Genomic DNA, 27,652 nt, shown 5'->3' with positions numbered 1-27,652 from the left:
TGAGACCATGTCTTTTATATGGAAACTACACCAGAAGCCAACTATGTGACACAAGTCAGTCCAGAAACCAGGTGCAGCCATGGCAGCTGGAGCATTAACATGAGTCATAGGGAAGGAGGTGTCCATTTGCAGGGTTCTGTGTCCTTGGCTAGACGGGCACACTGCTTGCTGCCTACTGAGTGACCAGTCCAGGAGGGGCTGTGACATTACCCAGCACAGAGACTTCTAAAACTGGGCAGGATGGAGCTCTTCCACTTAGGGACAATGACTCCTTGGACTGTTGGATGCCTCCAGTGTAGAAGAAAGAAAAAAACAAAACAAAGAGCTCGAATAAAAGTTAATCTCATCTCAGGGATAATAAAGCACCGCATTAAAACAAACAAACAAACAAACAAAAAAAAAACAGCCTGAGATCAAAAAGCAAGCAAGCAAACAAAAACAAGACAAAAGAAAGCGACAAGCCACCCTGAGATGAGAGAACTTTCCAGAAGCACTCTCCGCCCCTGAAAACCACTTCCTTGAGGCTTTGGTTTGTTTGTCTCTCTGCTTAACCTTGAATTAAGGCAGTAGTTGTTCACTGCTCTATGTGTGCGCACACAGGCTACAGCAAGTGCATGGAGGTCAGAGGACAACTTGCAAGTGTCAGTTCTGTCCTTGTGCGCTTTGGGTTCTGGAGATTGACCTCAGGCCATCGGGATCAGCAACAAGCACTTTTACCCACTATCTCATGGCCCCACTGCTTTTTCTATTTCATATACTCACTTGTATGTATTGACTTTATTGCTTCTGTTGCTGAGCAGAGGGATTACATCTTGTTATCTTAGTGTTCTTCCAGAACATTCTGATAGGGACAGACACTCCCTGTCACCTTATTAAAGCTTGTCCAGTTCTTAAGAGCAACCACCAACTCTCTACAAACACACACTTTTCATGTAACTAAGGTTGACTAAGATTCTTATGATATCTACTTTGATTATAAACCAAAAACCACACCTGGCAACTGTCCCTGAGCAGCTATACAACACTGATATAAAATGGAGAGGCTGTCAGTCTTATTTGTGAAACCACAAAAGAAAGAAGGCTTTTCCAGACATTTCTGCATGTTTCCATGAATCTGAAGAAGGTTGAGCTCGGTGGCATAAGAGGGTCACAGAGTGGGGTGGGGGAGCTAGAAGGCCATACTCATCTCTGTTCTACTCTGGATACTTGGCGCAAGCCAGAGTCATCTAAGAGGTAGGAACAACCTCAGCTGAATAAATGGCTCCATGAGACTGCCTGAGGGCAAGCCAATAGGGCATTTATTTCCTTTCTTTCTTCTTTTTCTTTTTTCTTTTCTTTTTTTGTTATTGTTTTTTATTGGTTTTTTGTTTTCATTTGATTTGGTTTTTGGAGACAGGGTTTTGTGTGTGTGAGTGTGTGTATGTGTGTGTGTGTGTGTGTGTGTGTGTGTGTGTGTGTGTGTGTGTGTGTGGCCCTGGCTGTCCTGGAATTCACTCTATAGACTAGGCTGGCCTCAAACTCAGAGATGGGCCTGCTTCTTCCTCTTGAGTTTTGGGATTAAAGGCATGCGCCAACAACCATTCTAAACTCCAGTCTCCAGGGGATCAAACGCCCTCTCTTAATCTTCATGATTACCAAGCATGCAAGTAGTACATACATACACACACACAAACAAACGACTCACACATAAAACAAATGATAAATCTAATAAAAAATTTTAAAAAGAAAGAAAACAAACTGGACAAGCCATGAGGAACAAGGCAGTAAGAAGCATTCCTTCACGGCCTCTCCATCAGCTCCTGTCTCCAGGCTCCTCACCTGTTTAAGTTCCTGCCCTGACTTTCCAGAACTCATGGCATGATGGGAGGCTGAGGCAGAAGCCAAACCCAGAAGACAGGAGTACACAGTGCAGCAGCAGAAGCAAGGAGAGCCTGACTCAGCAAGGTGGGAGGCAAGAACCAGCGCCTGAGAGCTGCCCTCTGATCTGCACACACACGATGGTGTGCATATGTGCATCCTCCCATTCCTAGACTGTTACTTTTTTTAAGTCATTATTTTTAAAAAGGTATCTCAGCATGCAGGACACAGAGGCAGGAGGATCTCTGTGAGTTCCAAGGCCAGCCTGGTGTACATAAAGAGTTCCAAGGACAGACAGGACTACACAGAGACATGTATTTACTCAAAGATGAGTAAATAATGCAAGAACTTTCTGCTAAGTACAATGGACACACCAACACCCCCACTCTGAAGTTATTTTTAAGGTTTCACTGTTTCCCCTGATTCTTATACAATGGTTCCATGTACACCTGCATTTGAGGAGTTAGGGCTTGCATGACTATTTTTATGTACTTTCGAGAACTGCATAAAAACTCTGACTTACTTTTAGGATGGGCAAGAAGGAAAAGAATGTTAGTAACAGTCAGATGAACACAACCTAAATCTCATGTGCGGTTATACATCAGCAGTGTGGAGCAAACAGCACCAATGACACCAGGAATATCAGTCATAATAACATAAAGTTATTGCTTCAAGTTTATGGGCAACACTTAAGACTGCTCCAAATTATTAACCATGGGAGCCATAAATAACTTGAGTCCTTCTCAAGACCTCATTTTATTGGTGAGTGGCTACGGCTGTTAATTAGCAAAGATCTAACATTCAAGAGGCATAAAACCATGGTGGAAGGTACGGATATAATGTGAGGCTGAAAAGATGAAGGATTCATAAGGGCCAACCTGAGAAGTGGTGTGTTATGAAGCCCTACCTGTTAATTAAGGGGTTCATACCCCTCAAAAGTGAGGAACCAGGAACTAAGGTATTGAAGTACATTTAATTACTTAGTAATTATTGATAAGTAATGAGCAATAAAAATTTTGCAGACATGGAGCCAGAGAACTGGCTCAGCACTTGAGGGCACTGACTTCTCTTGCAGAGGACATAGGTTCACTTCCCAGAACCCAGAGTCTCACAGCCATCTGGAAGCCCAGTCCCAGGGGATCTGACACCCTCTTCTGCCCTACACACACACACACACACACACACACACACACACACACACACACTGTACACATCCCAGGAATCACAAGTGTAAAGAAGAGGCAGAAAACATCTGCACAATGATTAGCCTCAATACCATGACATCTGTTCATTCATCAAAACTCAGAGAGGCGAGGCAGTCTGCTCCTTCAGGGCTCAGGCAGGGACTTCTCTGTGGCCTTTCTCTCTGTGTGAGCCATGGGTCCTGCCTCCTGCCCCAGCCTTAGCCAGACTTCAAGGCCTTGGCCTCTGCACAGGCATCTCATTTCCTTGGAAGCAGGATAGCTTATGTGGGGTCAGGTGTGACGGATGGGAGAATCCGAGGACCCCGGCACACAGCAGGGCTGAACCTGCTTTTGACATTTCTAGGCACCAAAATCATCATCCCTGCAGGATCCAGCCTGACCCTTCGAACTCTGCCCCCTGGAGACCCCGCAGAATGCCCATAGCCCACTAGGGTCTTCACCCAGGGTACCAGCACACACTTGAGCTCCTGGGCAATGGCAGCAATCTGTTCCACACGGTCCTGGTGTGCAGCCAGGTCACTCTCGAAGGCCTCATGCTTCCGAAGTAGGGCCCGCACTTCTGTCAGGGATGCAGACTCATAATCCTTCTGCAGCAAGATCTGTTCTTTGCCTGCAGAGGGGACAGCAAGAAGCACGAGGCCATGACTGTTATGCCAGATACTCAGGAGGCTGAGGCAGCAGGACTGAAGGTTCAAGGCCACTATGCACAACTCTGAAAATTTGTCTCACAGAAAAAGGAATCAGAGGACTGCCGCTCAGTGGTAGAGAGTCTGCCTAGGATGTGCAAAGACCCCTAGTTCATGTCCTGGTATTGCCTAAATAAATGAATCAATTAAATGAGCATGAAGACTCAAAATCACAGAGCAGCTTCCCCACACCAGAACATGCTCAAAGAGCATTGGGATTTCAAGGAAGGAGAGGGACCAGCCCATAAGCAACACCCAAGCCCTCCAGATGCCCACAGAGGAGGTGCCCAGCAAGAACGGTGTGGTGGGCAAAGCATGCATGTTACAAAGTAATTCTGCATAATTCTAAGTCACAACTGTCTACTTTCCCCACAACACTCAGTGAAGTCGGAAATTATTTCTGTCCATGAGCCACACGGGATGGCTGAATAAAACCCTTGTGTTAGCCGACCATGGTGGGTCACACCTGTAATCCTAGAACTCAGGAGACTGTGACAAGAGGATTTCCCTATTGGAACCTCCACTAGTTCCTCCATAAGTTTTCCTTTATTGTTTGTGCAAAGGACTTGTAGTGCAGGCTGGCCTTGATCTCAGTATTTATACAAGGATGACCCCCAACTTCTGATCCTTTTGCCTCTACATCCCTGGTGCTGGGATTATAGACATGTACCACCCCCACGCCCAATTTAGATAATACTGGGGATCAACTCAGGGCTTTGCTGGAATATGCTAAAGCAGCACCCCACCAATAAGCCACATTCCCAGATTTCTCTATAGTACTTCTTAAATCTAAATACTGCTGTCACTGGGTATCCAGATCTGCATTTTCTCTCCGGCATGTGGTCTATAACAATTTAATTCTGTAAAGCTGGAAATGAAAAGCAAATCTACATTTGAAATGATGACAACATCTCAGCTAGGATGTGTGAGATTCTGACTGAAATATTTATCATATGGACTCACTGACACTTCACAGAAGCCTTCTGGGGGAAATAGTTTTAGTTTATCCATCCTTTTTTTTTTAAGATTTATTTTTCTTTTTAATAATGTGTACAGATGCATGTATGCCTATGGGTATGTGTGTGCACATAACTGCAGGTTCCCGTGGATGCCAGAAAAGGGCACCAGATCCTCTAGAGCTGGAGTTGCAATGTTTATGAGCTACCTGATGTGGGTGCTGGAAACAGAACTCTGGTCCCCTGCAAGGACATAGCACACCTGTAATTGCTGCATCATCTCTCTAAACCCTTGGGTGTTGTTTTGAATCAAGACCTTATTCTATAGCCCTGTCTATCTTGGAACTCAATATGTAGTCCAGGCTGAGCTGGAACTCCTGACAATCCTCCTGACTCAGCCTCTTGAGTGCTGGAACTACAGGGATGCACACCATCAACCCTAGCACAGCTCAGATGGAGGACAACTTGCAGCAGTGGTTCGAACTCAGGGTGTCAAGCCTGGCAAAAAAGCTTCTTTCTCCACTGAGCCATCTCACTGGCCCAAAACCAGATGCTGTAAACTCTGAACTGGATTCTCATGCCCTTACCATAAGCCCATGTCTCGTGTGTGGAGGCCTTCTGCCTGAACTTCTCAGCCAGGTGCTCCAAGCGCTCCAGTCTCCGAATCTCGTTCAACAGCCACTCCTCATAGCCCTTCTCAGCCTGCTCCAACCTCTGCCAGGCACCGGCAATATCCTGAGGAACAGAAAACATTTGAGGTCACAGGTATGTCATGTGGGTTTTAGGGCTCCCATTGTTCCTCCAGCGTGAGTCTCGCAGTGGATGTCCTCAGCTTTCGCCTTCTCTTCCCCTTCTGCACAACTAACATCCCACCAGTGTGGTTTCCAAATATCTAAATCACTGTAGTGGCCTTTTAGATAAGCACAGCTGCTCTCATCAGCCATGCAGGCTTCTCCAGATGTGACTGGACCACATCCTTCAGGATGGGAAAGGCAGTGGGTAACAGCAGGAAGGTGAGTGCACAGGGAAGATCTAGATGTTATACATTATAGAGGAGGCTTGGCAAGGTTAAGGTCACAAGTCTGCGAGGAAAGGGAGTGGCCTTTTGCAGAGTCTTTGCTGAACTGCATGGCATAATCTCATGACATATCACACCAAGAGCTGCATAATGGAAGGGGGCAGAGGATCAGTCATGAAGCCAAGCATGGTGGCCCACACTGATAATATCAGATACCCGGGAGGTCCAGGTAGGAGGAATGCAAGTTTGAGTCCTACTTACTGAATTCAAGGTCCGCTAGCAACTTAGTAAGGCCATTTCTCAAAGGAAAAACTATAAAAGGGCTGGGGAGGTAGCTGAGCAGTAGTACACCTGCCTAGTGTGTGCAAAGTCCTGGGTCTAGCCCCCCATCACTCAACACACAAAAATGGAGTGGTGTCAGGGTCATTCATCACTGTATTCACTAACAGACACACTCAGGAGACAAAGGCGTCCTCAGCAGACCAAGGACGACGGGAGCCATGGTCGCCACTCACCGACACCATCTTGCCCTCGGAGGGCATGAAAGCTGGCCGGTTGCTGATCCGAAGCTTGGTCTGCAGTGTGTTGAAGTTGATCTCCAGCTGGCACTTCTCCTGCACCTTGGGGGGCTTGTGCTTACGCCGGTAATCCCGGAAGTCCTCCAGCTTCTTCTGCATGGCCTGCATGGTCTTCTCGGGTGTCCTGTTCTCCAGCCAGGGGATCGTGCGCCGAATCCATTCCAAGAGCTATTTCCAAATGTAAAAGCGAGGCTGAAAATACTAACAAACTGCTTCCCGTTCAAACATTGAGGGGCCCCATAACCAGAACCAGTTCCCCTAAGGCTCCCAAATGACTAAGCATGATTACAACTGTGCTGACTTAATGAGGGGCGGCAACTCTGTGCGTGGTGCAGTGAATGACAGTGTCCACCCGGGGCCACAGTGACCACCCCAATGAGACCGCACGCAGGTTTAACTTGAACTTCAGGTCAGCACACGAACTCGTGTTTGACAAAAATGTGACATTTACAAGAAACGCAGCAACCAGACATTAGCAGACAAATGCTGGATGAAGCCTCCAAATTCTAAAAGGAAAAACAAAATAGAACAAAGAATGGAGTTGATACACTCAGCGAGGAACTGGGTTGAATGTCAAATGTTTTGTTGGAACAAAGAAAAAGTAAACTCACTAGAGAATTGTACTGTAAGTCTAGGCCTGACTCTGGGCCAGTGGAGGCTTTATCGGCTAGTTTTTAATGCTAATACACAAGCAATGACTGAAAAGAGTAATGCTTTCCCCAAATCTAGTTTCTGCCCTGCTTCTGAGTCACTACCCAGGTCTCAGAGATGACCTGCTAGACACCTGGTCTTTTATTTTTTAATTTGTTTTGAAATTTTACATACTTTTATTTTAGGTGTCTGGGTGTTTTGCCTGCATGTGTATCTGCAAGTTGCATGCATGAAGTGAATTCAGAGGCCAGAAGAGGGTGTCAGGTCCTCCTGGAACTGGAGTCACAGACAATTGTAGCCACCATGTGGGTCCTGGGATTCATGCCCAGGTCCAGACTCTTAGTTACTGAGCCATCTCTCCAGCCCCTGTTTATGTTCACTTGTGTCTACTGATCCTTTGGAAAGTGTCAGCAGACTGGAATAAAAACTAGTTACAATGATGCTGCTGCCACAGTCAACATCTCAGAAGAATAAATGGATTGAATGTGAATGTCCTTCACAGGCTCAGGTGTCTGAACACTTGCTCCCCAGCAGGTGGTGCTGTTTGGGTAGGTTATGGAACCTTAGGAAGGAGCAATTCAATAGAAGAGGTTCTCACCAGAATCAGGCTGCATGGGTTTTATAGCCTGGCCCTGCTTCCTGTTCTCTCTGCTTCTTGGCTACAGACACAATGTGACCAACTTGCCTTGGCACTCTGTTGCCATGCTTCCTCTGCCATAATGGACCACATCTCCCAGGAACTTGGAATCAGAATAAGGCATTTCTCCTGTAAGTGTTGCTTTTGTAGTTTTTTTAAAATTTATTTAATTTTATTTTATGTGCATTGGTATGGGGGCAAAGTGGTCAGATCCATTGGAACTGGAATTATAGACAGTTGTGAGCTGCCATGTAGGTGCTGGGAATTGAACCCGGGTCCTCTGGAAGAGCAAATTGTGCTCTTAACCACCGAGCCATCTCTCCAGCCCCTTGTAGGTTGTTTTTATCACAGCAATAAGAGCAGAACTAAGTTAATGACAAGTAAGAAAACTCCTGACAATTTACCATCTTTCTGGGCTGAGTATACTTCCCTCTTAAACTTTAAGACTGGCCTTAATGGCTTGACTTATTTTTTTTCTTCACATCAATAATAAAAAATTTCAAAATATAAAAAATAAAGAGAGCGGCAGAGGGATCAAACAGCTAAGTCCTCCACTATCAGCCACACAAAGCATACACTCAGCTTACTTTGAATTGCCATCGAGGACCTGTTTGGGATGATTTACCTCATCTATGCTGATCATTTTCATAGTGCAGACCAAATGTCAGTTAAATCAAGTTAACACAAAAATGATGTACTCTTGTATTTCTTTTTAACCATTTAAACTATTTTTAAATTTTAGTTTAAGTTGTCTGGTTTTAAATATGGGTCTGTACTTGAGTTCCATCTCAGAGGATTCAGCTCTGAGGTCCCTCAGCCGAGGTTTGTGTTACAAAAGTAACACGGGGCAGAGACAAGGATATTTTGTCCCCCTCTCCAAAGATTTATTTAATTTTTTTATGTACATAGTGTTCTGCCTGCACACCAGAAGAGGGCACCAGATCTTATTATAGATGGTTATGAGCCACCAGATGGTGCTGGGAACTGAACTCATGATCTCTGGAAGAGCAGCCAGGGCCCTTAACCTCTGAGCTGTCTCTCCAGCCTATCTTGGTACTCTCTATGCTATGCTAAAGGAAAAAAAAAAAAAGAACTTTAAATGTGTTGCTCAAATCAAGAATCTGGATGAAGAGATACAGAAATGCATCCCCAAGGCTCCTAGGGTTTGGAAGTCAAGTTGTCATCCCAGCTCCCTCTCTGGCCCTGTGCACACACACCATACCTCCTCCTCCCAAAAGATTATGCAAATTCCTTTTACTTTCTTATGGGGTCATTGCCAAACAGGGCCTTTGACACAGAAAACATTCACCATGATGCCAGTAGCCCACAAACCAGGGGGGAAAGCCAGGGTGCATGATGCTGCCTTGACACTCTGATCTTGCGGGGGTGGGCAGAGCTAAGACTAAAACCCCCTTCCTACCACCTCACGCATGCTCACTGTCACTGAGCTCTGGGGTCTTTGCAAAGGCCGTGGGGGGGGTTAAGTGGGTGGGGCAGGGGCAGTGGCACCAGGCATGTTGCTACAGGATAAACAACCTCTGAGACCAGGTGTGTTTTCTGTTTTCACTCTCTCTGGGATGAAAAGTGCAAAAATAAACATGGACAATCTGTTTGCAGTCTCTGCCTCACCCCTGGCTGCAGGTGGACAGAGCTGGGGCCACCCATTTCCTTTACCTCACTTGCTAGCCTCTCATATTCTTCCATCAGCCTCTCATTCTCTTGATTCACAGCAAGAACCTTACATATTCTGTTAGCTGCTGTCTCGGCCTGCAAAACACAATAGGTAAACAGATGGCTGGGCGACAAGGGTACACGTGCAAACACACAGAGCTCAACACGGTGGGGCGAGGCAGGATGGAGGAGATGGCATGTTGAAAATGGCACAGTCTGGGTCAGGGTGGGGAAAGATAGAGGGGATGAATCAGTTCACACCTTTTTTAGTTTTCACACAGACTTACACGGCAGGCTGAATATACTGTAGGGAATAACGGGGAGATATCATTAGTCTAAAGCACAAGCTTTATCAAACATTGAGCAAGTTAGTAACAGAAATATGTGGGTCAAGGAAACCAAGATCTCGGGTCCCTGACTGTCCATCTAAATGCTCCTGAATACTGACTCTACAGCTATGGGGTAGAGTGACACTGGCCTTCAGAAACCAAAGCTGAAGCCATTGAGCCTGAATGTATCCATGTCAGTGACTTTGAATGCATGAGAAGACCTCAGCTCTTTTCATGAACATGTAGAACTTTCTAGATAGGAGATAGAGAGAAGCTCGCCTTATGATGTTGTTTCATTCACTGTTTAATCTACAAGAGGAGGAACTGAAGAAATAAATAATCCTCGGTCACCATCTTGAAGGGAACTTGGGCCACATGTCTCATAAAACATTCCTACTGGGGATCAAGAAGAGGTATGTGCCTGTTGTAAAGCAGAGGTGTCCAACTTGTACCTCCTGTGCCACATGTAACCAGGATAGCAATGAATGTGTCCCAACACCAAGTTGTAAAGTATTCAGATTATTTGTAGTGTTTTTGTTTGGTTTGTTTGGATTGGGTTTCTCAGGAGGTGGGTTTCAAGACAGGGTTTCTCTGTGTAGCCTTGGCTGTCCTGGAACTCACTTTGTAGACCAGCCCGGCCTCGAACTCACAGAGATTCACTTTCCCTCTTCCTCCCAAGTGCTGGGATTCAAGGTGTGCACCACCACCCAACACATTCTTTGGTTTTAGACAGAGTCTGGCTATGTAGTCCTGGCTGACCTGGAACTCAGTATTTAGATCCAGCTGGCATCAAATTTATAGAAATCTGCCTGTCTCTGTCTCCCAAGTGATGAGATTAAAGGAGTACACCCTCATACCTGGCTTCATTTGCTGTTGTTTTTACATTTTTCCTCTCTTCTCTCTCTCTTTCTCTCTCTCTCTCTCTCTCTCTCTCTCTCTCTCTCTCTCTGTGACTTGACTGCACAGTTCTTGTGTGTGAACTTTGTAGGGGACAGTATCAGGTTGCAATGCATGCATGCTCTTGCAACCTCTGGGCTACAGGTTGGACACCCCTGTGTAGCCCAAGACAATCCAAAATATGGCCCAGAGAAGCCAAACTGGCTGGATACTTTCCCCAAAGTCTGGTCTAAGGCCATAATTCACCTGACTACACTGACTCAATTACCACCATCTCTCGGTGCTGCTCTTTACAAAGATAGCAGAAACAAGGCACACTCTGCCTGACCAATCCATCGGAGTTCCCTGTGTGCAGGGGTGAGCAGCAGGGACAGAGGAATCTGTAGGAGTGAATGACCGTTCTCTCACAAAGTCCCTCAGGCAGTTCTGGGGTATGTGCATGCTTCTGAGGTGGTAACCTTTTTGTCCCTTTGACTAAAAATACAATTAGTCTTGAATGATGGAGCAAACTACTGGATAGAGATAATTTCCAGGCAAATGAGAACAACAAATATGGGGGAGGCACTTGTGTCTCCCAGTCGCCTTCCCTTTGCCATTCAACGCATGCAGCAAGTCTTCAAGGCACTTTGCTCCCCTAATGTACAAGTATTTCTAACAATTTTCTAACGAAATGGAAGAAATATCTTAGGAGGAGGAATAGAAAAAAACATGTTGGTTATTGTCTAAAGGTTTGTTTTTGTTTTTTAAAAACGACTTGTAGTTGAGAACTTGCTGTGTTAGGTCATTATGAAACACGGATATTCCAAGGTCAGATGTGGAGCACGCAGACACACACCCAGAAACGCACACTCGCACACAGAAGAGCAGCGCAGCCAGCTGCGTGCACAGGGAGGAGTACCTGCTCCGCTCCCGCGAAAGCATGGTAGAAGCAGGAAACGTAAGTCATGATGGCTCTTTCATCGGGTTTGGGAGTGTTGACAATGTCTGAGGGGGAAAAATAACACGGGACACAGACACACGCAGGCGAAGAGGAGAAACCACGGTGAACGGAGAGAATTGATCAGCTTGAACCGACCACTTTGCTTCACGTTTCACGTATCCATGACCCTGAACCTCAGGGCAGCTGGACAGCGTTGACACCATCCCAGCCAGTATTTTACGATTATATGTTTTACTCATTTGTTCAGTGTGTGTGTGTGTGTGTGTGTGTGTGTGTGTGTGTGTGTGTGTGTGCCCACACACATATTCCATGGAATATAGGTAGAAGTCAGAGGACAACGCTTGGGAGTTAGCTCTCTCCTTCCACCAGGTGGAGCCCAAGGGTCAAACTCAGGTTATCAGGCTTGTTGATAAGTGCCTTTATCTGCTCAGTCATCTTGACAGTCCTTAGGGATAGGATATTCAAGGGGTTTTTGTTATTGTTTTTCCGAGACAGAGTCTCTCTGTGTTAGTCTTGGATATCCTGGACTTGCTTTGTAGACCAAGCTGGCCTCAAACTCACAGCGACCCGCCTGCGGCTGCCTCCCGAGTGCTGGGATTAAAGGTGTGCACCACCACACCTGGCAGGAATTGGATATTTGAATAGTCCAACTTAGGGCTTGTGCCCTGCATCCTTCAATGGGCTTTTAAAAGTGTACACAGCATGTTAACATGGGGATTCATATAGCATGTATCAGGATCTTTACCCCATTTTTGTTGGTTTGTTAGTCTTGTTTGTGACTCTCACAACCTTGGCTTTGAGGAAGGCAAGTGACTTTGAGAGATGCCACAGACACAGCAGGACTGTCTTCATACTTCCCAGCCCCACCCTCGCATGTGTGGGAGTTCTCTGCTCTGGAAACCACCCTCAGAGAGAGGTGAAACTCACTGAGCTGGGTTGGGGGTAGAAGCGGGGTGGTCTTTTAACACCTTCGGAACATACTTACCTGCCCACCAAGAGTAACAAAACATCTAAGGAAGGGGCTGTGTATAAGGCTGAGCTTATTGCTACCTCTTGTAATAGCTGCTGCAAGACCAATCAGAAGAGAAAAGGAGAGTGGTAATTACATGTGCTTTCCTCCTATGATAATAGCTTTGGAAGTGCTCTTTCTCATTTGTCCATGATGTTGGTTGGGTCAGTGAACAAAGGGGAGCTAAAAGGATACTGTCATTATTTACAGTGAAACTCTGACCTTGGGTTTGCTCAAGATATGAATGTTAAGAATGTGGGATCTTGTAAGCATAAGCATTCTAGAAACCCATGTTGCATGTAAGTACAAAGTTTCAAAGAAGGCTTGAATATATAAGACCAAACACCACCTCCTCAGAACCAGACAGTCTCCCTACTGAGGAGCAAGGGCAGAAAGGGGGAGGCAGATTATAGAAAAGAAAATGAGACACAGAAGGTAAAGGGTGGGTGGTGACTTGTGATCCACTCCCTCCCCAGTGCGCACCACAGAAGCCTAATGGTAACAGGCCATGGGAGTTACCGTGGCTCTTTCATGGGGAGGGCCTGCCAATGTATACTAATCTGTGTGGAGAGAAGAGGGTTAGGAACATGAATGGATGCTCTAGCCTAGGGCTTCAGATAAGTGCTTCCTGGGGCGATGGGCAGTCAAGAAGGGAGCCTGCCCCACCAGGCAGCTGCTGTCTGAGACTGGCTCAAATCAAAGAAGTCAGTCCCCCTTGCAAAGTCTCTGTCCTGAGTGCCTGTGAGAACTGCCATGAGAAAGAAAGGGTTGCAGAGAGGAGGGCATGGCTGGTCAGAAAAGCCTAAAGTACAAGACAAGCACACGGGGCTCCTGGAAGTCTAGCACATTCATAAAGTTTTCTATCACATGGAGGGCTAAGGTCAAGAAACTTGGGTGTCCACAGACCGAATCTGAGAGCTCATCTCCAAACAGGTTCAAGGTGGAAACAGTTTCCATCACTTGCTGAAAGTATGGTAGCCAGGAAGAGAAGAATGCTTCCAGCCTCCCATTGCAAGGGAAGTTAATGGCTAAGGAAATCGGTTAGCCTCAGGATAAGCCACCCCTGGATTCAGAGATCAACACAAATATCACACTGTGAGGGCGACAATAGCAGGAGGAAAGGCAAGGATTTGCCAGGAGTCAGGAGATGTGGGCCATCAGGACAGCCAACGAGCAGAGGAAACACTACTGGAATGCTGTGGTGACAGCAAGGCTGAGAGAAGAAGCCCCGGCCTCAAAAAACCCCACCCATGATAATGCATGATGATCAGCAGTGGTTACATCTCAGCACGCTCTGCACCCAAGACCGTCACAATCTTAACAGTTACATGATTCCTGCACACGGCTTCTCTACAACCATGGTTAATACAGTGTATAAGCACTCTGGATCATTGCAGGAGAAGAGGAAGTGAATGGCACCTGCAGGTAACTCCCATACTTGGTGGGGAGGGGTGAGGGTGAGGGTTATCAGCAGTGGTTCTGGGCCAGCCTGCTTTACATAGTGGATCCAAGTCGACTTGGAATGTATAGAAAGACCTTGCTCAGAAAACTGGAAGGGAGGGAGGGAGTCCAGGAGGGAAGGGACAGGAGGGGAGGGGAGAGGCTAGGACAGGAGGGGAAGGGGAAGAGGAAGAGAGGGAGGAGGAAATGGCACAGGTGCTAAAGTGTGCCTTCAGCCAGAAGGACAAAGTGAAGGATAACTTCACACCTGGCCCAGGACCCAGACACTAAGGAAAAACCTAAGAATGGAGGAGAATGTGAGCAGGGCAGCCATGGTGGTGACCCTGATGACAACTAGAACATGTTCTAAAGCTACCCTGGCCTTCCACTTGGGACAGGTATTAGAGAAGCAGTAATGAACAGAGAAGAGACAAACCTATTAACCCACCCTGGATAGTACTTCAAGAGCTCTGTGTGGCTTGTTACCCCATGGAAATGTCCACAGAGAGACTATGCAATTACAGACTGGCTAGCACAGGTGGAAAGGAAAGTCTCTAGGCTCCCTTTTGGCTTTCTCCCTCTAGAGAGAGTGGGGGAAAGCACAAAGTAAAGGCAGGGAGGATTTCCCAGCAGCTCTTGGCCTGACCAACACCCTGAGGCCAGACTTAGGAGCTGTGAGGAGAAAGGTCTCTGATGCTTTAAGCAACCCACGATGTGGCTGTGTAGTCCCAAGAGAAGTGACTGAGGCCCATTTAGAATTCACACTAGGGAATAATGGTGCCAACTGCAACAAAGTAGAGGGTGAGCCAAATCCACAGTGGCAGTGATCACACAACTCACGACCCCTCCAGTTCCAGCACAGAGGGTCTTGTGCTCAATAAATGTCTGTTGGGGAGCAGTGGTAACTGCTCACAGGCAAATGAAATGAATGTATCATCTCTCAATGCCTGTGCTTTAAACAGAGGGGCACAGGCACAGCTCTTGTGAATTCACCACTCCAAAGGTGCACAACAAGTATTTGAAACAAGGCCCCTGAAGGAGAACTGGTAATGTGCAAAATACCAGGAAGTCTTCTTGGCTTGGTCAACATTAAGTTTCATTTAGATAAATTAAAAACAAAATGGCACTTATAGCCAAATGCTCTATATCTTATACTTCTACAGCTTTTAGCTGGAAAAGACCTGTTTTCTCTTAAGTACTAATCTCACAAAGAGATCTGTTTGCTAAACTTATCTCCACATAGAGAAGAAAAAAGCATGGTGCTACTTAAAACAAAACACAAAGTCTTTTTAAAGAAAATGGTAAACCAACCAAGTCTGGTGATACAGACTTGCAGTCTCTGTTACTGGAGAGGCTGAGACAGGAAGAGAAAAGTTCAAGACCTGGCTAGACTGTGGAGTGAGTTCAAGGACAGCTTGGGTAACCCTGACTCAAAAATAGAAAGTAAAGATAGGGCAGAGGATACAGTTCTGTGGTAGAGTGCCTGTGTAGACGTGCGAGGGCCTAAATTCAATCTCCATGACTCTAATACTATCTATGTAATGTGCATAAATATGTATGTATGTACATATACACACTTGGGACATGTACTCATATTTGTGTGTGTGCATATGTACACACACAATCACACATGCCTATGGAGATCTCAGTCTATTTACCAAGCATTCTGCTTCTTAGCTAAAGCTGAGATTTTTGTCAAATCCTGTTTCTACAAATCTGCTGGCCTGTTTTTTTTTTTTTTAGCAAGATAAACACAAAACTCTAATACTCAGGTGTTGAGGGACAAAGCTTTGTCAGAATCATAAGTATTTCAGGTGTAATGTCCTATAGTTTGGCAAAGTTCCCAGCCACAGAATCTATAGGCTATAGTCGGTAGGCACACTTTTCATCTCACCTTCAGCATCCAACATTTTAGGAATATCCAAGTGCTTCTCTGCTATTTCCATGGCCAGGTTAATGTTTCCTATGGGGTCATCCTGTGTGGAAAACAGTACAACAAGGTTTTTAAACTACCAAAACAAAATCAAGACGTCCACCTCACCTCAGGAAGAACGCCTTCCCGCTCACACAGGACTAGAACTAGATAATGCCCCTTCTTATGAGACATGGAGAGAAACATCAGAAGTCACAGAAACCACAGGACCCATGCAGCCCCACCTCACGTGACATAAGAAAAGGGTGTAAGGGGAGCAGATGCTGGATTAGCAGGTGAGTAGTTGTATTTTGCATTGGTAAGAAAGGACACCCTCACACACACACACAACTGGGCATAGTTTTCAGTCTGTGGAAAAACCCTCAACCACTCTAAATAATGAAAGCCATTTTCCAGATGGGGACAGTGATCTTAGAGGTGTTTACTCGATTATATTGGGGTGTCTGTTTGACACATCTCACAAAGCCCTACCTGGAACTGACCCTCCTGATTCTACTGGCAAATGCCAGGATTACAGGCCTGTACCTCCACACCCAGCTTAATATGTTGCCTCAGAATATAAGCAAGCTGAGCGTAGGCAGACAAAGGCAGATGACATGCTTAGCTCCCTAGAGAGGTTACAAAGTGGCTGTGAAGAGCATAGAGGATGCTTCTATTAGATTAAAGAGAGAAAGTGTTAAAATCTGTATTTTTCACAGAAAATTATGGTTTCCACCCTGTGTAGTAGGCCTAACACTTATAACAAGGTGAACAAACATGTGTAGCATATATACTAAGAAATGTAAAGACCTAACATAAATTCTTTTAATCTGTTAAAGAGATGAACTATGATGAATCTGAAATGGATGGAGGTAAGAGAGAAAATTGAAATGAATAACAGTGCTAGTTCAGGGACCAATTCAATCAATTTTTACTTCCACATGTTTTATTTTAAAATTTTATTATTAAATTTCTTTAAATTTAGTGTGTGTGTGTGTGTGTGTGTGTGTGTTAGTGTGTGTGTGTATCTCTGTCCTTCCGTCCAGGTACATGTGTATTGTAGGGCACGTGTGCAGGTCAGAGGACAACTCCCAGGAGTTGGTGCTTCCTTCACCATGAGTCTAGAGGTTGAACTCAGGCTGGCAGGCTTGGCCACACCTTTACCTGCTGAGCCATCTTGTCTGGCCCTTTTGAGCATCTTTGAAACTGCACAGTTTTGCAGTGTGCTCAGACCTCTTACTCAAAGGACTATTTGAAAGTCTCAGACTTCAAAAACACAATGCAATGGTGCCCAATGAGAACACCAGTGTCATCTCCGCTACCTCAGAGAGTATATGATTACATCAGGCAGAATGCTTCTTTTTTAATCAAGTACTTAAAAAAGATTTATGTATTTATTATTATTATGTATACAGTTTTCTGCCTGCATGTACACCTGCAGTCCAGAAGAGGGCATCAGATCACATTACAGATATTTGGGAGCCACCATGTGGTTTCTGGGAACTGAACTCTGGACCTCTGGAAGAGCAGTCTGTGCTCTTAACCTCTGAGCCATCTCTCCAGGCACACGGAATAGATTTTAACTAAATATTGTTTTAATAAGGCACATAGTCATTTGGTTAATTCCATTAAGCAAATCTTACTTGCCCGTTTTATGGCTTTGTTTATGAAGCTTACTACTTAGATGAAAAAATTTTTTTTCAAAAATTTTGTAAGAAATATTCTGGTGCCCTAAACAGAGTAGTAAGTTTGAGACTTTGTGAAAACCATTTAGCCTAGATGTTTATATAAAGCAATAAATGTAGCAATTCAGTGCTTCCTAGTACAGGTAGGAAGTCATGTGACCCTGGACAAGCCCGGGCTCTCCCACTTTCTCTATCTACAAAACTGGAATCATAAGTACTGAAGTCATGAGCTGAAGGCTAGTCTGGACTACACAGCCAGACCATGTCAAACAAGCTAAGAAAACCTAAAACACTGACTTTAGTGTGAATATTCAATGAATATGCATGCATGATTTTACATACATGTTTAACTATATTGAAAATATATGCACATACACATTTATTTATAATAGATTTCAATATGCAGAATATAAAATACTACTTGTCATTGTATTACCAATTAATTGTCTACCCACTATTGATGACCACTTCCATAAGTCTATTCACTTTCAAAATAAAAACTGATCACTCTAGATTGCTAGTCAAACAGTCTATTTAGAACAAGTTCTTCATTTTACAAATACAATAAATATTCATAGGGGAAATGTACGCATGCTTTAAATATTTCAAGGTAACCCAGAGGACAAGAAAATATGTGTATTGGTGAGACTGAAAAGCTCTACTTTCTCCTCTGCTGCCTCCTCCCTCATCTCTGGGGAACAAAGCAGCTTTCACATGCTCTGAATCGATGAAGACAGGCTGGGGTGGAAGTGGGGGTGGGGGTGGGCAAGTGATAACTAACAACACCGAGGGAGGCCAAGGGCACTTGCCACACAACTATACATGCCACACACGTGAGGGCAGCATGCAACAGAGCCAGTTTCCAAACCAAGACACACAGCACAGGTGAATGACCAGCTTGGCACACCAGCAGCACCCAGGAGGAAATCTGTGGCCTACAACCTATGGCAAGCATGCCAGAGACTGTCCTACTCTCAGTCCCAAACTCTTCCGGGTCATTATTACTGAAGTGAGGCAGTTCCAGAGGAGGGCCTGGTCTCTCTTTGTTCCACAACCTACATCTTAAAGCAACCTTCTTGCTCTTCTTATGAGACAGGGTCTTGCTGGATAGTCCAGGCTGTCCTCAAACTCACTATTCCCCTTCCTCAGCCTTCCAAGTTCTGGGGACCACACCTGGCTCTAAAAGTGCTTTTAAAGGTGGAATTGGGAGAGGAGCACTCCTGCAATCGTGATACTTAAGATGGAGAGGCAGGAAGATCAAGAGTTCAAAGACAGCCTCAGCTACAAGAGACCTTGTTGCCAGTCCTCCACCCACAACCTCATCTGAGACCTAGCCCATTGAATTATTTTCTAAGGAAGATTCCCCCTACCAAAAAATCTCTGAAGCTTCTTTTGTAAGATAAATAACTATTTCCTGCCATCAACAATGGCATACTTGTGATCATCCTTTGTGTGAGAATCAGTTCTCAACAGATACATGAGAACGGTCCAGAAAGGTGAAGGGAATTTAAGGGATAGGAATATGGCTCAGCAGTAAACTCTGCCCTAGCATATACAATCTCCCGGTGCCACATAAAAAAAAAGGGGGAAGCAATTGAACCCTTCTTATTCCCCCAAACCCTAGACACTGTCCATCTTTGCAATCTAGGCATATACAGCCCTTAATATATGCAAAGCCTTCAGGGCAGCCCACATCCATGCTAGTCAGTGCTGATGTGCTCATTCTTGGGGTGACATGCTGAGCGTGATGAGTGGGGTGCACAGTGAGCCACCCCCAAATGAATGACCTTGTTAAGCTTTGAGTAGTCAATGAGGTCGGGCCGGTGTCTGTGGATGAGGGCACAGAGTCCAAGGCCATCTTTCCAGCTTCACAGCACAGAGGAGAAGAATGTGGGTTAGTGGAGAGACCCCAGGTTCCCCCAGGTGAGACACCAAGAGCTCCCCCTGATGTCATGTACCAAAGGGACCTTGCCCCTCCCCAATGAGTAACACCAATGGCCCCTGGATGGTCCAGCCTTGCACTTTGCCATACACACTTCCATGCCCTGCCCCTTTCCCTTCTGTTTTGAGCTGGCCCAGCCTGCCAGGGACCCTACCCCTCCCTGTTCACTGTGTGTTGGCAGTCTACCAGTGTTCCTACCCTTCTAATCCTGGGGGTTCCTACTCACTCTTTCCCTACTCTCCAATCTAGTCCTCACCTGCTACTGCCCAGTAACCCTCTTCCCCAAGGATACTGACCTCAGCTTTATCCAGGAGAGACTCCCTCTGAGAGTTTTTATAGTAGCTTCAAAGCTCCCACTAGCTCCCAGCTACCTGTCTCTCCTCAGGGGTTCCTTTTATTGACCAATCTATTTCTTTTGAGGCAGGGTCCTTCAGCATGCCTCAGGCTAGCCTCTCACACCTCCAGCCTAGGCCTCCCAAGTGCTGGGACTGCAGGTGGGTGCTCCCATTCTGAGCTCTCTTTCATTTTTAGAAAGCCAAGGCTTGTAGGTGAGAAGGCCACAGGGCAGACTTGGATGTCAGCAGGGGCACAGACACCACTACTAATGGCCCCTTGGATGCTCAGGTCTGAGTGTACTGCTGAGGGCAGGGCCAGTGAGAGTGGGGAATGGGCAGTGTCCCCCAAAGAGTTAGAAATGGAAGAAGACCCTGGAGGAAGCATCATTTGGGAGGGCTTGAGTTCATCATGGCTCAGTGTGAGAAGAGAGAGGAGAGTTCAGGCAAACACAGGGACTTGACATTCACCCTGGCTGCCAGGCTCAGCCCTCCCTGGCTTCTTTGAGACAGGATTATATTTTCTTTCTCCTCTCTTTGCAAAGCCTATCTTAGAGATATTCTAACATATTTTTCTTTCTAATGTATAATTTTTTAAGTATTTCTTTGAGAGTTTCACCTAAGTATACACTACATTTTATATAATATTCATCCTTACTCCTCAATTTTTCCCAATCCTCCTCCCTCCCTTTCTTTTTAAAGAATCCATCAAGTCCAATTTGTTAAACATGCTTGAGCAACCAAGGGTCACGCCCTTAAAGGCACTTACTCTCCCTCTCCAACAGCCATTAATCTAATACTTTTCCAACCAGACACCTCCAGTCTGTCACTGTGCTGTGGCCTTGTCCTTCCTTTCTCCCACTATCCACAGATCCCTAGGAACTCACCACCCAAAGGATGAAACATGGCCAAGCCTCTGCTCATGTGTGACAGTGCTAGAGAAGCAAATGGGAGCGAAGCCTGCAGCCAGAGCCTCATGGTGCTCTCACGCCAAGCCTGGGGTTCATTTGTCCCGGTCCCTGGCCTTTTTAAAATGTGACTTTCCCATTTGTCTTCCATTGTAGCAATTAAAGCTGGTGAATTAATCAGGAAGAGGCCAGGGTGCAGGACTCTGGAGTGGTTGCAGAGTCTGCTGGGGTCCCAGGGCCACAGATAAGAGGCCACCGTTCCTGCCATCACGTTCTGCCACATGTTCCCTTGTTTGCAAACCCTAAGAGACTGTCTCCTATGGGAGACGTTACACACTGGGAAAACACAGCTCACTTCTGTGTAAGCCAGCCCCTGCACAGGAAGGATACTGGTATAAGGCACTTGGTTCCCTGGCCAACATGGGCTCGGGGCTGGGGCAGGGGATGGGCAGACGAGGCCTTGAGGGTCCCAATGCTTACCTGGTGTGGAAGTTCTGGATGTTCACGTTTCTGTATGGCGCTGTCTTCCTCTGACACCACAGCAGCAGGCCTTCTTTGGCAGATGTTTCTGTAATGAGACAAAAAAAAAGGTATGGGGGTGTGGAGGGAACGCTCAGGAAAAAAAAAAGGCTACCTTATTTTGGACATATAATAAGCCATTTGGGGGAAACAGAGACAATGTCATTCTCAAAGCTACCCCTGAAAAAATTAAAATTTAAATTCACTCATCACTAATTTCCAAATTGTAACCAGGGCTATGGGATGTAGCTGGGAATAAAACACCTGTGAGGTTAGTGTTCCTATGGCCCTGAGTTCAATACCTAGCAACCAAAGCCCAAGTAACAGCAAAGATAAAAATAAAGAAGAAAACAACTGTCAGTGAAAAACTCAGGCCCAGTCCACTGCTGTTATGCTGACTGGAGGAAGATTTGCTGGATTTCCTGTAATCTGCTACTCAGCAGAGGACAAGAGGCATTCTGGGCCAACCCCAAATCTAAACAAAGCACTTGTGGTTATCAGCGTGTGTCAGTCTGGTGTGCACACAACCTCTCTCCTTCCCTGTCTCTGGCCCTTACTATCACTGCTCTTTTTCTTCCTCCTCCTCTTCCTCCTCCTCCTCTTCCTCCTCCTCAACTCCCTCCTCCTCCTCTTCCTCCTCTTCTTTTGTTTGTTCAACACAGAGTTTCTCTGTGTAGCCTTGGCTATCCTGGAACTCACTTTGTAGATCAGAGAGATCCACCTGCCTCTGCCTCTCAGAGTGCTGGGATTACAGGCTGTGGCAGGGCACCTGACTTTTTTTTTCTCTTTTAACAAAAAATATTTTTTAAAGATTTATTAGGTATACAATGTTTTGCCTGCATGTACATCTGCATGCCAGAAGACAGCACCAGATCTCATTATACGTGGTTGTAAGCCACCATGTGGTTGCTGATAATTGAACTCAGCACCTTTGGAAGAGCAGCCAGTGCTTTTAACCTCTGAGCCATCTCTTGAGCCCTTTTAATAAATTTTTTACTGTGCCTTTTATCCTAAGAACTGTTGGTCACTGTAACTAAATCCTTTTCTTAAATATTTGTTTATTACTTTAAATTTAAAAAAAGTTAGTGCGTGCACACGTGCATGTGCCTATTTGTGTATGTGTGTGTGTGTGCAAAAGTGTGTGTGTGTGTGTGTGTGTGTATGACATGGTGTACATGTGGAAGCCAGAGGGAAATTTTCAGGAGTCAGTACTTTTTTTCCACCTGTGGGTCCCAGTTGTCGGAGTTGGACTGCCCGCTAAGTCATCTCACCAGCACCTCTTGCAATTAAATCTGAATGCAGTGCTGTTGACAAATGTCAACTTGACATTCTGAAAATCAGAACTGTCTATTTGTCTCTCAAGTCTCAACATGTGTACCTTCAGAATAGGTTCAAGGGCACGCTGGGCTGCCCATGAGTCAGCCTCCTTTAGCTTGGTAACTAACAGCTGACCTAGCCTGAGTGCTGAGGAGAGGCTCTGGTGTTGGTGCTCTAGTGACTCATCAGCCAGCATTCATTAAGAACCACCCACTGCAGCTGGAGAGAAGACAAGGCTCGGGAGTGAAGAGCTCATACTGCTCTTCCAGAGGGTCTGAGTTCAGCTCCCAGCACCATGTCAGGCAGCTCACACAACTATGTATAACTCCAGCTCCAGGGGATCCAATCTGCCTTCCTCATCTGGCCTCCAGGGACACCTACACTCGCACACCTATGTATAGAAGTACATAATTAAAAATAAACCAAAACCCACTTCCCTGCATACTGTACTCAGTGACAAGAAGTCTGAAGTGTGCGCCCTCAGAGAACTTTCTGGTTCCCTTAAGGGATTCCCATTTTAGAACCCCAAACCCATTTATGTCATCTGAAACATCAAGCTAAGATATAATGACATTTAAACCTCAATTCAGGCTTAGAAATGACAGCCCATCTGAAGAATACAGAGCCTGCATTTGAAAACTCCACACAATGTGGTTCTATTAAAGTGCATGTCTTCATGCTAATGAAAATAACAGGGTATTTCCCAGAGGTTCTCAATTTATTTTAAAAAACAACGGTAATTTGTCATAATTCTGCACTAAATTGAAATACTTCAACAGTTAAACCCACTTCACAGAGTAGGTACCATTTTAAAGACCGATTCACACTGATGTATTAGCTGAGCTACGAAGTCGTGTTTTTTGTTTTTCTTCTTTATTTGGAAGGATGTAGAGGATGTTTTGGGGTTAAACAGGGTCTCACTATGTAGCCTTGGCTGACCTGGCACTATGAAGCCTGAGGTGTTTTCATACTTGTGAACCTTCTCTCTTACCCTCCTGAGTGCTAGGTTTATAGGTGTCAACCAACACGCTCAACTTTATGATTATTGTTACTATTATTATTGTTGTGGCTGCTGTTATTTTAAAGAGTTCTAGGTGAAAGCCTAAAGGCCTTGGCCTTGGGGGCTGGAGGATGGCTCTGTGGTGAAACGTGTTTAACATGTGCAAGGCCCTGTTTCAATCCCTAGGAAGGGAGAAAGAGAAGGAAAAAGGAATAGAGAGGGAGAAAAGGAGGGAAGGACTGAGGAAGGGAGAGAAGGAGAGAGGGAGGAAAGGGTAGAGAATACAAAGAAGAAAGGAAAGCCCTCCGCCTATTGCGTTAGTTATTTGTGAACTTCCTAGTACAATGTGCAGTAAGGAAACTCGTGTTCAGCACACCATCTGTCCTGAACATGCGCTCATCTTTTGAAAAGTGACTCCACTCCAAGAATAGAACAGCACTGCCAGGGGTCTTTTCCCATACAAATATAAAAATTTTGAAAACTCAATTTACATACCTCTCATTTGATCATGTAAGTGACTGTTCAATGTCACAATATCCTACTCAAATTTTAATTTACAAGCTCAGTTTTCAAATTAGGCAACTGGGTCACCAGCCATGACTTTTACCTTCCACTGAGATGTCCTGAATGGCAAAGCGGAGGATGATGGTCCAGATCATACCCAGGGTCATTTTCACATTGCCATCAACTATTTCTGTGGATGAGAAAAACAAGTTAATGGGCAGATGACGCAATGAGCACACAACTTTTGGCAAGGATGTATAGGAAGGACAGGGCTGTTTAAACAAGCTTTGCAGAGTGCTGGTTGTGTGGCATTTATAAACAAGTGGCTGGAGTTTCAGTGAATTCTGAGTTAGTAATTAGCACCAATTGTGCATATGCTTTGTCACTGCAAGCCATCTAGGAGTTCTGGGACTCTACCACGGGGAAGGCATTCTAATCTCTGTCCTGTCCCCTCCTGCACTCTTCCCTAAGCAGCAGCTGCAGGATTCAGCATGCATGGCAACAAGCACCTGGAGCAGCACCTGGACCAGCACCTGGCCTTGAACTCCCTATGTAACCCAGACTGAATTCAAGCTTATAATGGACCTTAGCCTCTTAGGTTTTGGAATGAAGGCGTGCCTCAGCACCACATCCCATCCTGGGGATCTGTTCCTAACCTAGAGTCACTCAGACATGAGTTGAGTCTTTCTCGTTCCAGTAACACATTTGAAGAAGACAAGCTGTGACCCCTGGCGTTAGTTTTTATGAGTAAGTCTAGAACCTAGGCCCGCTCCCAGGACATGTTTTCTCAAGTCTGTAAGCAGTGCCTAGGAGGGGTCATGATACAGGCAAGCATGGAGCATGGTGGGAGGAGGAGAGAACACAATCATGGGCCATGTCCTCCTCAGGAGGCCACCTCTCACCTACCTTCAGCCCCAATAGATACCAGTTTCACTCCCTTGCTGGCTATATAATCCAAGGCTTTGTTGACATTTGCAATTTTGTGGAACCGCATTTTGCCCCGGTCAGGTTTGGGCAGCCTTTCCCCTGAAGGAAGAAAAGAGAATCAAGCAGAGAGTACTGGCTTGGTTCTGATCAAGGGCTTGAATCCCAGAGTCTAGGCTCCCCTTAAGGGAGATGATTGCTGTACTGCTTCTGACATGTCCCTGGTTTTCCTAAATCACAAGGAGGGAACACAGTCAAGGCCAGTGTGACCAAGTGAGCTACAGCAAGAAGTCCACCACACCCTTTGCAGACACACAAGTGTGGAGTCTGGCCATGAGCCAGCTTTCACATTCATAAAGAGAGAAGTCAGTTAGTGGTCCCAGGAATTCAGAGTTGTTGGCCAGCTGTTAGGGGAAATCAGTTGTCTAAATCACAGAAGTGGTTTCCAGAGCTCCTCCTAGATCTGGTTATGAAGCTCTCTGGATTCGAGCAGGCTCACCATTCTTCTTTCCAGTCACATCTCCTCAAGTCGTTGTGTGCCCCCCAGCACCCCACCCCTGCCCAAACCTGCCCAGTCTACACCAGCTTACAAGCCCAGGGTGATGTTGGTGCAGTTTCAGTGTCATGTGAAACACATACATTGGCAGGGACCTGAGGTAATTTATTTGTAGCCTATACTGGGTGGATTAAAGATGAAGCACGTGGCATGGCAGTAGCATACAAGTGTCCATTTCTCTCTAGTTTTGAGATGTGCGGTACACTATTTTGTTTTACTGAATGTTTTGAGACCAGATCTCACCATTTACTCTAAGCTGGCCTCAAACTCATGGTGATCCATTTAACTTAGGCTGGAATTATAGAGATTCAACTGTCATGACCAGCTCTAAACATTTTAAGTCCATTCTATACAGAACCAATTCCTCTTTTAGAACAGAAAGAAGGACGAGGAGGAAGAAGAGGAAGAGGAGGAGGTGGAGGAAGAGGAGACTCCAGGTACACTGCTCTTGGAAGAAAGTTTCTCTTGACAGGCATGGTGATGCACACCCTTAATTCCAGCCTCTGGGAGGCAGAGGCAGGCAGATCTCTGTTAGTTCAAGGCCAGCCTGTTCTAAAAGTGAGTCCAGTACAGTCAGGGCTACAAGAGAAACCCTGTCTCAAAAAGAAAAGAAAAGAAAAGAAAAGAAAAGAAAAGAAAAGAAAAGAAAAGAAAGAAAGGAAGGAAGAAAGAAGGAAAGAAAAAGTTTTTCTTGGCCTTGTTCTTTAAAGAGACAGAGTCTTACTGTGTAAACCTGGCTTGCCTGTAATGTGCTGTGTAGACGCAGCCTGGCATGGAACTCACAGAAATCCTTCTTCTGGGATTAAAAGTATGTCCCACTGCACCCGGCTTTTTGCCATGTTGTTTTCAGCCAAGTATAAAAGGCACATTTCTCTGCACAGACACTGCCCTGCATGTCACGGTGGGCAGAGTCTGCAGCCTGCACACCCACCTGAGATGACTTCCAGAAGCAGCATGAGCTTCAGGCCGTTCCTGAAATCCTCCTCAATGTTCTCGATCTGGGTGCCAGCTTTCCGCAGGTGCGAATTGCACCAGGCGGTGAAGGTCTGCAAGGAAAACCAGACTCGGTGAGCACAGAGCAGGTGGCGGGCAGGCCTCTCCATCATGGAGCTAGAACCTTCTAAAGGGTCTGTCAGACACTGGGGCTCCCTGGGCCTTCTACAGGAAGCAGAAGTGGACGGAGAGAAGAATTGGAGACGCAAGGGGAGCACCTCATAAAATCTCTTTAGGGACAAAATTCATTTGTTTATAACTACAACTTGAGGAAAATTTTAATGCTTTACATTTATTTACTTAATTATTTTTGTGAGGGAGAGAGGCACATGAGTACCAGGATGTCCTTATAGAAGTCAGAGAACAAACTATAGGAAGACTTATAGGATTCTCATAGGAGTCTGTCCTTTCCTTCCACCATGTGGTCCCAGGGATAGAACAGGGACCTTCAGGCCTGGCAACAAGTGCTTTTACCTGCTGAGCCCTCTCTCCCACCCCTCGAGGAGTTTTTACATTCAGTGTAAAGTGCCTTCACAGGGACACCCATGCCTGTGCCTGCTGAAGAGCTCTTACCTGAAGGAAAGAGACTAAAAACAAAGACATTCTTTTATTCCTTACATTCAGCAAAAGTAAGCTTGCTTGCCAAATAGATTCACAAGGCTTAAGTGATGTTGAAATGGCTTTCTGGAGAGGGCGGGTGACATTGTGTAGCACAGAGCAGAGGAGGGGAGGGACCCATAACCACTAATTACCAGTGAGTAGTTTATCTCAAAAGAACAATAATTTTAAGTTCTTAGCTAAATCAATTAAAACAAATTTGTAGTATAGTACATCATTAAAAAAAATAGTAATAACCTCCTACTAACCTATTATAGTCCTTGAGCTAGAATCTATAATTATTGAAGGTTTGTTTTATTTTTAACCGTGTGTGTGTGTGTGTGTGTGTGTGTGTGTGTGTGTGCGCGCGCGTGCGTGTGCGTGCGTGCGTGCGTGCGTGTGTGTGTGTGTGTGTGTGTGTGTGTGTGTGTGGTGTCTCCAGATGCCCTTGGAGCCCAGAAGAAGGCATCAGATCACCTGGAACTGGAGTTGCAGATGGTTGTGAGCTGCCTAGTGGGAGTGATGGCCCTGTCATGGTAACAAAATACTAATATAATTTGCAGAGGAAAGTGGACAGTACAGTAATGCT

At 45.6% G+C, this 27,652-nt stretch overlaps 1 protein-coding gene across 1 annotated transcript in view; it reads right to left on the bottom strand.

The window, feature by feature from the left end:
• The window catches only part of LOC311597126 (alpha-actinin-2), a 67,455-nt gene that overhangs the window by 14,487 nt on the left and 25,316 nt on the right, over positions 1 to 27,652 (bottom strand). Inside the window, exons 2-12 of the mRNA XM_084781243.1 lie at positions 26,405 to 26,519; positions 24,900 to 25,019; positions 24,097 to 24,183; positions 21,134 to 21,221; positions 19,259 to 19,337; positions 15,769 to 15,850; positions 11,384 to 11,469; positions 9,263 to 9,355; positions 6,238 to 6,468; positions 5,292 to 5,439; positions 3,522 to 3,672 (exon numbers count right to left, since the gene is read on the bottom strand). Coding sequence (XP_084637369.1) covers positions 3,522 to 3,672; positions 5,292 to 5,439; positions 6,238 to 6,468; positions 9,263 to 9,355; positions 11,384 to 11,469; positions 15,769 to 15,850; positions 19,259 to 19,337; positions 21,134 to 21,221; positions 24,097 to 24,183; positions 24,900 to 25,019; positions 26,405 to 26,519 — 1,280 coding nt within the window. The remainder of the gene's footprint in view (positions 1 to 3,521; positions 3,673 to 5,291; positions 5,440 to 6,237; positions 6,469 to 9,262; positions 9,356 to 11,383; positions 11,470 to 15,768; positions 15,851 to 19,258; positions 19,338 to 21,133; positions 21,222 to 24,096; positions 24,184 to 24,899; positions 25,020 to 26,404; positions 26,520 to 27,652) is intronic.

Source organism: Acomys minous, assembly GCF_964271855.1.
Source record: "Acomys minous genome assembly, chromosome: 5".
NCBI lineage: Eukaryota > Metazoa > Chordata > Mammalia > Rodentia > Muridae > Acomys > Acomys minous.
This window is presented reverse-complemented; position numbering and strand designations above follow the sequence as displayed.